This window comes from Agelaius tricolor, unplaced genomic scaffold (genome assembly GCF_023055355.1).
Source record: "Agelaius tricolor isolate 1412-34295 unplaced genomic scaffold, bAgeTri1.0.p SCAF_5, whole genome shotgun sequence".
NCBI lineage: Eukaryota > Metazoa > Chordata > Aves > Passeriformes > Icteridae > Agelaius > Agelaius tricolor.
The window spans coordinates 8,590,012-8,600,355 of NW_027269265.1; the positions used below are offsets into that span (position 1 = coordinate 8,590,012).

The 10,344-nt window shown below is 42.6% G+C and overlaps 1 protein-coding gene across 1 annotated transcript; it reads left to right on the forward strand.

The window, feature by feature from the left end:
• The first annotated feature begins 316 nt into the window (after nt 1–316).
• On the forward strand, nt 317–9,040 carry CDCA4 (cell division cycle associated 4). Its single transcript, XM_071426287.1, has 3 exons — nt 317–468; nt 3,609–3,689; nt 6,207–9,040. Exons 2-3 carry the CDS (start codon nt 3,651–3,653, stop codon nt 6,960–6,962), a joined length of 795 nt encoding a protein of 264 aa, XP_071282388.1. The 5' UTR covers nt 317–468; nt 3,609–3,650; the 3' UTR covers nt 6,963–9,040.
• Nucleotides 9,041–10,344: the final 1,304 nt, after the last annotated feature.

Genomic DNA, 10,344 nt, shown 5'->3' on the forward strand with positions numbered 1-10,344 from the left:
TCTGAACCTGTTCCCGCCGGAGCCCGTGGCCGGGAGCCCAGACGCACCGCGGGGCCTTGGCTGCGATTTGAAATCGGGGCGGCCCCGCCTCGCCCCCGCCCCCGCCTCCCTCAGCCTCTCACGGCCGAGGGGCAGGGCCCGGCTGCCATGGCAACCCCACAGCCTTCGGGGCGGAGCTCGGGAGCGGGACAGGCGGGCGCTGTAGCCAATCACAGCGGCGAATGGCGCCTGCAGTGTCTGAAGGCAGCCAATAGCAGCCGCCGCCGCTCCCTGGTGGGCGCGGTCTCCGGGGAAGGCCCGCCCCCGGCGGACGCGGGTGCCTTTGTGGGGTTTGACAATAAGATGGCGGGCGGGGGGAGGCGGGGTCGGTTGGCCCCGCCCGTCCCTCAGGCGCGGAGCGGGCGGTGAGGCGGGAGCCGAGCGGGAGTTACTGCGCGGGCGTGCGCCGGCGACAGCAGTGGCAAGGCTGTGAGTACGGTGGGCTGGGTCGGGCTGGGCTGGGTCGGATCCGCGGGAAGCCGGTGCCGGCGGAACCCGTAGAAGGGACGGGATCGATTCAAAATGGCGGCGAGAGCGCGGGGCGATGAGTAACCGCCGGGAGCGCTGAGGGGGCCGGAGCGGCGGGACTGGGGGCCCGTTCCGCACTTCTCCGCTTGGTCCCTCCCGCAGCCGCGCTCCCTCAGCGTCCGCGCTTCTCCCGGGCACTCCGCTGCCCTCCCACTGCCGGGGAGCTCCCCCTCGCTCCCCGCCCTGGTCCCGCCTCTCCCCCCGGCTCTGCGGGCTCCCCCTGCCCAGCGCTCCCGGCCCCCACCTGCGTGCCCAGGAACTCCTGCCCCATCTGCTCAGCCTGCCCTTCCCCGGGTGCTGGAACCCCTTCCCAAATCTCTCGAGTGCCGGAGAGGTGCCTGCCAAGCCCCTACGCCCCGGGGGTGGGCAGACCCCAGTGCTTCACAGGGGCCTTTGTTCCAGTCTGAATAGCGATGCTTCTGGCCTTACCATCCCTCTGCTGTGTCTGCATGCCACCTTACGCCTCGACACCACCACATGGGCACACGTGCATGCCTAAAGAGGAGGAGTAGCTCTCTTTCCGTCTTTTTCTCCACTGTTACACAGAGGTTTGGTTTCTTCCCACGGTTCTTAGAAAAGCCAGTGTTGGAGTGCAGAGGATTAGAGTGGCAGAGGGGAGATACAGCCCCTTCTTGCTTTCCGTGCTAACCATCATCACTGCACTTACGGCTGTACAAAAAGCTGCACCGTGCTTCACTGAACCTCCAGTCTTGTCTGCTTTCTCCTAAAGATAAGCACTGCTGAAATTCCCTATCTTCTCTGTTAGCCCAGTTAGTGGGAAGCAGCTTTTTTCCCTTAAGTACTTAACTGTCTCTTTGGCAGCATATCACTATGAGTCCAAATTGAGTGTGAACCTGGAATGTCTTACGTTGATGCTGTAATAAGAACTGAATCAAATTTCAAGCACCTTTTTTGTAAAGCAGACTGGGAATTTGTTGATCCTAAAAGCAAAACTTGTAATGAATTACATGATGCTGTGCTATTTATAAAAAGAAGCAAAACAACAAAACCAGCAAAACTCCTTTTCTCTTAGTGCACTATGCTGCAGCTAGCTGTTGTCTCCTTGACAACTTTTTTTTTTTTTTTTGCATAGCTGTTTCAAACAGCAGTTTAGTTGAATACACAAAGTTTGGGCTCATGACACTGGAGCAGCAGAGGAAGAAAGGAGATGATGTAGCTCATCCAGATACTGCCTCTTGGATGGAGAAAGGTGCTGCTTGAAATTATCAGGGGATTTTGAACACCTTGACTCTGAAGCAGCAGCAGTCTTGCTCTGATGTACCAAAAAAGGTTTTATACAATGGCTAATGCCTTATAGTAACAGAGGTCCACATGGTTTGGTTATTGATCTAGGGAAGAACCTGGAATCACGTGCAGCAGGTTTTACACATTTTTATATTGCATGGGAAAAGTTTCCTTCTGTAGTATGTAAACAGATTACAGACTGGCCTGGTCTGCCAGCATCCCCTGTCATTTAGGTTGTGATGTGATAATGGCTCTTTCACCAACAGCAACGGTCCCCTCCTGTATTGTCCACTGTCTTGGGAGGCAAACAGCCACAGCCTCTCCCTCTAAAATTGTCAGATGTACGACATATCAGTTTGTTTCTCTCATGACTGCACAATCTTTACCTGTAGTTCTTGGCAGGGGGGTGGAGGGATGTTTGGTGTTGGATGTTTGTTATGCCCTTGTCACCTACCCTCCAAAAAAGTAGAAATTTTGGGATTCAAATAGTCACCAGACCCAGACTCTCAAAGAGATCACTTTTCATTTATAGAATGTATTCAAAGTGTACCTGGGGAGCAAAAACTTGTGAACTTTTATAGTGTCATGAAGTGTTTGCCAGAAATAAAGAGTTTATTGACTTGATACGGTGTTTGACTGAAGTTGTAGTTCAGATGCCTGGAGACACTGTTTCTAAAGTTGCTGTGAGCTCAGTCCATTAAAAAAAGAGACTTTGAGTTGTTTGAAATACAGTTTCCATGACATAACATCATTTAGCTTGAATATCTGGGATCAAGTCAAAAGTTTTTGGCTTGAGAATGTTAAAGCTGTTTTTTTCCCCATTGTGGTATTTTAACCAGTATGCAGCTTCTTGAGGAAAAATATGTTTTCTGCTCTCCCACTCCCAAGTCCTTTGTCATCCACCTTCTTCTCCCTCTATTTGACAGCAAGCAATCTTGAAAAATTGTTTATTACTACACAAAACAGAAAATAAGAACAGATGTCCATGTGCATCCTCTTTATTTGTTTCTTTTCCAGGTATGCAGTTCAGTTGCAGATGCAGAACTGTCTTGTACTGCACAGACATGTCTAGAAAAGTATCTGAATTGTTTCCATGGTTTATTATAAAAGTTTTTGTAGCCTGTTGGAACAGCATTCTTTTTCATTTCAGTAGTTAAGGGAATTGTTGCATGTGATGGGAAGTTGTATTTGAGATATCAGATCTTATTACACTTTAGATGGGATTTTAAAACTCAGCCTTTATTGTTAAAGCAGTTTAATTACTGTCATTACTTTCGTTATTGTCATCTTGCTAAGTAAATCTTAGTCATAAAGTTTCTATGCTGGTAAAGGAAAATTCTCTCGTGTTTTGCTGTGTTAGAGTTTTGTGTTTGTGCCACCTCATTTTCTCTAGATGCTACATAGATACACATGGGTTTGTACAACAAAAGTGAAAACTATAGTTTTGTAATAAAGGTAAGGAAGACTTGCTTACCTTTTGTTTGTGTACACTTTATTGCTCATATGAAAAAATTTTGTTTGCTCTTTAAGTGGCAAAGCTGTAGGCATAAGGGAAAGGCTGGTCCAAAGGTCAGGGCAATAGCCTAGGACTTGGAATTAAACTGGCTTTTTCTCCAGCTGCAGATTTTGGGGGTATTGTTGGCCAAATCACACTTGTGCTCTAATTGTACATTGGGTTTAATAGTACTATTCATGTTTCTGGGAATGATGCTCACATCCTACAGGATATGAAGGAAAACTGTCTTGTTCTGCATCTCCTGTCCCTGCCTGACATCCTGCTTCCCTGTGCTTGGCAGGTGGTGCTGTCACTTTTACTGCATGGACTCTTGCTCAGTAGCATGGGAGAAGAGGAAGGACTGCATCAAACACAATTCCTGGTACGTCACTTTTTGCTTCTTAAATGAAACCCTAACCTGGTACTCTGTGCAGTCACAAGAACAGGATGGCAAAAAACTGGGTTTATGATGTAAGATACTAATTGAAAGCAAGTATTAGAAAAAATCCAGTGAATGCTGTGAAAGGTTTATCTTTAAGAATAGATTAATGTTTTTCCTCTGCTTCTAGGTGCCCAAGTGTGTGTGATGTATTGAGGTTTTCAAGTTTTCTCTGTGCTCTGTTTGGTTGGTGTGCCTTAGAAGGCATATAAATGCCAAATTATAGATGGATGAAACCAGGTTAACATTCAATTGAAGTTTTAATTATTCTTCACAAGAATGTAAGTTGAAATAAAAGAAACTTCAAACTCTGCACAGTGTTTAATGTTTGATGATGTAATCATGCATGATTTGTAAACAGACCCAAAAGATGTTTCTAGAGGTTGTTTCACAAGGGGGAGGAAGGGTATGTTCAGAAATTACTGTACATAGAAGTGCTGGAAAAATTAAATAGGATATCCTCTGAAAGGAAGTTTGCAGGAATGTCTAAAAATCTGGAAAAGAAACTATAGAGCAACAACAATATCGAGTATTTAATAGGAGTAATGGAAATATGGTAGGTTTCAGGATAAAATTTCAGAAGAAACATCCAAAATATTTAATAAATAGCTAATCCATGGATAGCTTTTAAGAAGTTATGAAAAATGACTACAAGACCAGGTTTATTCTATATTGTAGTCTCTGCACATTATGATTTCTAAAGAGTTTTGTACCTTCACTGGAAAGAAATCTTTTAAGAGTTGGCAAATCCCAATGAAGGTTATTTCATGGATATATACAGCAGTGTTACAAGTGTTGTACAGAGTCAGACCAAGTGTTTATCTAGCTACTGTGCTATCCCCAGGTTTTCACAGTAGATAAGCATGTAATGTATTTTGAAAGGAGCAGTGGTGTTGCCCTTTGGTGGATTTTTAGTGTCTCTGAAAAAGCTGAGAGATAATTCCTTGAAAATATGTGGAATGTACCGTAGCAACCAGAAAAGCAAGGCAGAGTTTAGGGCTTATCAAGGAAAATGGGAGATTATATAGAAAGACAATGCAATAGTATTTTGGTTTTATCAACTTGTAGTTGAAAAACTGTTTTGTTTGGGTCACTACCTTGAAAAAAAGCCCCCAAATAGTGGGCAAACAGGAATTCTAAGGACAGAAGATTTAAAAGGAAAATAAGGAAGAAGCATAAATGTAAAGATCAGGTATCAGCTTTCATTTGCAGCCCAATTTTTATAAGACTTAAAGAATTGATATATACTGCATTAAAAAAAAAGTTACTCTGTATTCCAAGGGACTTGCTGCAATATTTGCATGGGTCACTTTTGTCAAAATCAGTGCAATTCAGAAGAGCTGAGGCTGGTACTTGAGAGGTACCCCTTGTAGAATTCAGCAAGTGATTTTAGGTGTGAATACTGAAAAGCCTGTATGCACCCTATGTATTTTTAGCTGGTGAACCTTAGCTAGGAATACAGGAATTTTCCTGTCTTACAGTCAAGTGGGAAAGGAGTAGAGAAGCCCATACAGAGGATGACTGTGACTGTCCTTACTGGACTTGCCCAGTTCTTGTTGGAATTACTCACCTAAGGAAGGGAACCGGAAGGACTGCTTTGGGCACCTCTTCTGAATGTCTCAAGTTACATGGAACAAATCTAGATATTACTCTCTTTGGAGCCAAATAAGCTGATCTTTTCACATGTTCACATGTGAAAAGTTCACATGTGCTGCCCATGTTTTTTTGGTTTTTTGGGTTTTTTTCCATGTTTCTCTGTTGGGAATATTAATGTTCTGGAGGGATCAAATCATTTAAAGATGGTGTGCCAGGCTGTATTTTTATTTCCAAAAGCATGCCAGTAGAAACTCAGGAGGAGCGAGGAGAAACTGCCTCTGCAGTAGGGGAAATGCCGCCGGTGAGATATTTGCTTCTGTGCAAGGCAGCGGCTCCTGGCTGGCACCGAGTGTGGAGCTCAGTGGGAGCTGGGAGCCCCTGCCCTCTCTGATGCCATGCCTTGTGGGAGCCCCTGCCCTCTCTGATGCCATGCCTTGTGGGAGCCCCTGCCTTCTCTGATGCCATGCCTTGTGAGAGCCCCTGCCCTCTCTGATGCCATGCCTTGTGAGAGCCAGGAGCTGGGAGCCCCAGCCTCTCTCCAATGCCATGCCTTGTGGGAGCCCCTGCCCTCTCTGATGCCATTCCTTGTGGGAGCCAGGAGCTGGGAGCCCCAGCCTTTCTCTGATGCCTTGTGTCCTGCTCACCCCTGGTTCCTGAATGTTGCCTTTGGGACCTGGTCCACATGTTCCTGACCCCTGTTGTACCACACTGGCCATTCTAGAACATGGTATGACAATTCTGATGTTTCTTTTTAATAAAAGATTAAAGTTCGCTGTTCTCTTTTTTTAGTACCATTTTTTTCCTCCTCCCTCTTGAGCTGTTTATGCTATACATGATTTTTTATTTGTTTGGGTTTTTTAACAGGACACAATGTTTGTGCGAGGATTAAAGAGAAAATGTTTTGATGGTGAAGAAGATATTGAAGGCACTCTGGCTGGTATTAAGGCTATTCCTTCCTACAATCTCCAGCGGCAGTCACTTCTAGACATGTCCTTGGTTAAACTTCAGCTGTGTCACATGCTGGTGGAACCCAACCTCTGTCGTTCGGTACTCATCGCCAACACGGTACGGCAGATCCAAGAGGAGATGACTCAAGATGGGACTTGGCAGATGATAAACACACAGAGCACAGGGCAGGCATCCCTGGATCGTCTCGTTTCAACAGATATCCTCTGTCGTTCATCTAGGGATCAAGCTGAGGGAAAGCATGGTCCAGCCTATGGTACCTTCAATAAAGACTTTGAGAGTGACCAGGCACAAGATAATTCAGAAACTATGTCAACAGCCTCTGCAGTGCAGACACCAAGAAACCTGCAGAGCAACGTGTGGGAAATGGAGAGTCCACAAGAAAATAAAGGAAACTTTCAAAAATCTTTAGATCAAATATTTGAGACACTGGAGAATAAAAGTCCTAATACTGTTGAAGATCTGTTTTCAGAAGTTGACAATTCTTATTATGATCTTGATACTATGTTAACTGGCATGATGAGCAACACAAAAATGGGACACTGTGATAGTCTTGAAACATTTTCTTCTCCAACAAATACAGCTTCTAATTCTAATTGTAAATCTGATCTTAATGACCTTGATCATATTGTGGAAATCCTTGTTGAATCCTGAACCTCCTTGTGTGGAGGTAAAGATCTGTTAATGGGAAGAAAAGACTGGAGAAAGCAATTTCCACAGTTTGTTCTATCCAATCTGCACGAGTATTTTACAAATATCTATATATTATATAGATATATATATATTAAGAAGCACTTCATATTGCAAAATAGTGTTAACTCTTAAAGTTAACCTGCAACTTGTAGTGTAATAATCTGATTTATTGTCCACTGAACTGTAAGTACATATGGTAAATGTTTCTGTGTTGGGGGTCCAAGGCTATTGAAATTGGGTTCCTTTTACCAATTTGTTTTAGCCTTTGATGGAGGATATCCTCAGGGAGAGGGATTCTCTTATCTTCTTACACTTCTCCCATAAAAATGGTAATAAACAGAGAGAGAAGCTGGATAACTGGTTTGCTGTTACCCTCCAGTTTCCACTTTGTTACACCACAAAACTCCTACCATACCTGCTGCTTCTAAGTCCCTACATGGCTCTTAAAGAGCAGTATGCAATAGTTCTTGTTATCCTTGCTAGCTTCTTCTGGGTTTTGCTACAATTTTTACTTCAAAAATAGTTTTAAAGTGTTTATCGGTGTTTAGATTTTTCCAGGTATTTTCCTAAAATATATTTTTTACTACAGATGTTATGTCAGCTGCTAACTTAGTAACTTTTGATTATATCTGCAGTTGATGTATTTTTTGCAAGATTTTCAAAAAGGGATGTTTTTTTACCATGAGCTACCCGATGTAGTTCAGTAAAGTGTATGTAAATGTAAATATGCAATTTTATACTTTGCATTAAAATGTCAGAGCTGTTTTCATGATTCTGTTTTATAGAGTAGTACTTTACTAAATTGAGAATTGTACATCTATGCTTTTCATATCCCACATATTTGAGTATCATTATAGGAAGATCTTTGATCTAGCTAGACACAATTACATTTAATTCATTTCAGACCATACTTTTTTGTTAACTACAAACCTAAATGATGCAGGTTTTTATTTATGTGTATTTATATGTAAATGTCATCAAGTGAATTGTTTATCATTGAAGTCTACCATCAAATATTTGTTTATATGGGATAACTATCTTGCACTAATTACTACAAAAAGTGTTATTAGCGGCCTTTAAGTCTCACTGGTTGGTATGTCATGATGTCTTGTCATAATTAATATGCTCCACTCTTACCAAGGGTTTCCTCTTGGCTTTTTTTATAACAAAAAATGTAATACAACATGGGATGGTGGTCTTTTTCTTCCAGCACATTTGGTTTAGAGTGTATAACTAATCTTCTTCCTAGGAGACTTTTTTGGGGGGAAAGGGATAATTTGACTATAACCTATGATTTTATTATAAATAACAAATGTTTCCCATCAGAAGCTGCTACTGGGGAAAAGCCCCAAGCTAGCAGGGAAGGGGGAAAATATGGATTGGTTTCTAGAATGTGTGGGCCATGGCTGTGCCAGGGGAAGACATCTGTCAATAATGTGGCTGTTTTCTGTAGATGTGAGCCAAGCCAGTTGCTGAAGAAGAAAAGAGAACTTTGCTGTGTGTGACAGGCTCTGCCTTCCCATGAGTGACCTCACCTACGATGCAGGTTCTCAGACCTAGAAGGGGATTGGAGGTGGAGGTGCCAAAGGGGTGTTAAGAATATTTGAGTATCACTTCAAGAATAAGGAGACCACTGAGCTTACCTGCTCTAGAATCATCTGCTTTGAGGAAAGATGTCATTTAGGTAAATTTTGCAAACTCAGCAGTTGAATGTGTATTGGCTCCATCTTCTGAAACCATGCACTTTGTGTGAGTCTTCAGTCAACTAGAAGATGTTTCCTTGTCTTAAATTTGGCATAAGATAACTTGTAATTGCTGTAGTTAAACTTTGATTAATAACTTCATGTTAAAGGAAGAAATAGCATATAGGCACTTGCAAGTTCAGTCTGTAGGATACAGCTGGACCACAGAGAAGCCCATGCCTTAACTGAGAGATCACTTATAGGTATTGCAGCAATAAATGCTGATTCAGGAGGATCCAAATATAGATAAAAACTGTCCTATCTCACAGTGAAATAAAGCTGGCTTATGTGGTAGTGTTTGCTGTAGTATCAGAAGTTCTTTCAAAAATTATAAATCTGCATGTAATTTTTCTTGATGCTTTTCTGCATGTGAACCACAGAACTGGAAAGCAGTGCCTTAGGGTAAAACAGAGAACCAGTTTCAGTTTTATAAAGGCAACATCAGCATTGATTGGAATAACAAAATATCTTCTGTTCCTCTGGGAAACTTTTCTAAAACTGCTCTGAACTGTGTTGAAAACCCACAGATTTGAGCAACTGTGTGTTCCCCTCTGCCCCCATACCCTCCATTTTCATTAAATGAGCAATTTCATGTTAAGATATCTTAAAAATGCTCTTTCCCACCTCATTAGTGTGCATCAGTCTACATGTTACAGATAGGAATCAGAATAACTTGTTCATAACTGTTAAACTGTGTATGTCAAGTGCACATGTGTGTATTTATAACTTTATACTTCATCTAGCTGGGTGCATTCCTTTACTGAGGAAGCTGTGCCTACTTAAAACAATTTATAGAGTCTACTTGGCTTAACAGGAAAGCTGTTAGGTAAGTAGGCATTTGTGGAGTTAAGCATTTAAACAGAAATATATATCCTGTTTTATTACATTCTTAAAACTTATGCCAAATCTTATGTGCTCTTACAAGCCTGATATCTTGGCTCAGCAGGTATAAGAATTGGTATTGCTGAAACTTGCACAGTCACCATGCAGAACTTTTGGGTGCCTACAACTGGTCTGACTTTGCAGAGACCAATCTGTAAAATGAGCTTGTCTCCCTATTGCTTTAATAACGTGTCTACTAATTCAGCTTCTCATGCTTCACTTCTCCTGGTTAAAAAAATATAGAAAAGCTTCATTTTTTAACTGCTATTCTCATTTCTTTAGTGAGCTGTTATTACAAATGGTGAGAGATGATACTTGCTGCTGGGGATTTTCTTAATTTCTACATGTAAATGGGAAATTTTAAAAAAATGTAGCTTCTTAAATTAGGAAAAGCTTCTGACAGATTTTGCTGCCACTCCCAGCAGCCTTTTTCCTCTTGTGCTCCTAGGGAAGAGCTGTGGAGCTTGCACGGCATCAGTGCCGTGTGTCAGACAAGGCTGTTGGTGTGCTGATGGCACTGGGCTGTACACTTGCAGCACAGCAAGCACTGTCAGGCACACACTCATATCCAATCTGCTTCCTTTGCAGGTAGCACTGAGTATCTGTGCCCTTCCTCTGTGCCTGTGGGTTTATTTCTCCTTTTCCCTTGCCAGAAAATCAGAGATCAGGCACAAGAAGTGCAAGGATCCAGGCTGCTGTAACAATGGCTTGTCTGCTTA

Coding starts and splice junctions, on each gene's coding strand:
- CDCA4 (XM_071426287.1), top strand. CDS start 3,651: ATGGGAGAAGAGGAAGGACTGCATCAAACACAATTCCTG. Junction 3,690..6,206: donor TGCATCAAACACAATTCCTG/GTACGTCACTTT, acceptor GTTTTTTAACAG/GACACAATGTTTGTGCGAGG.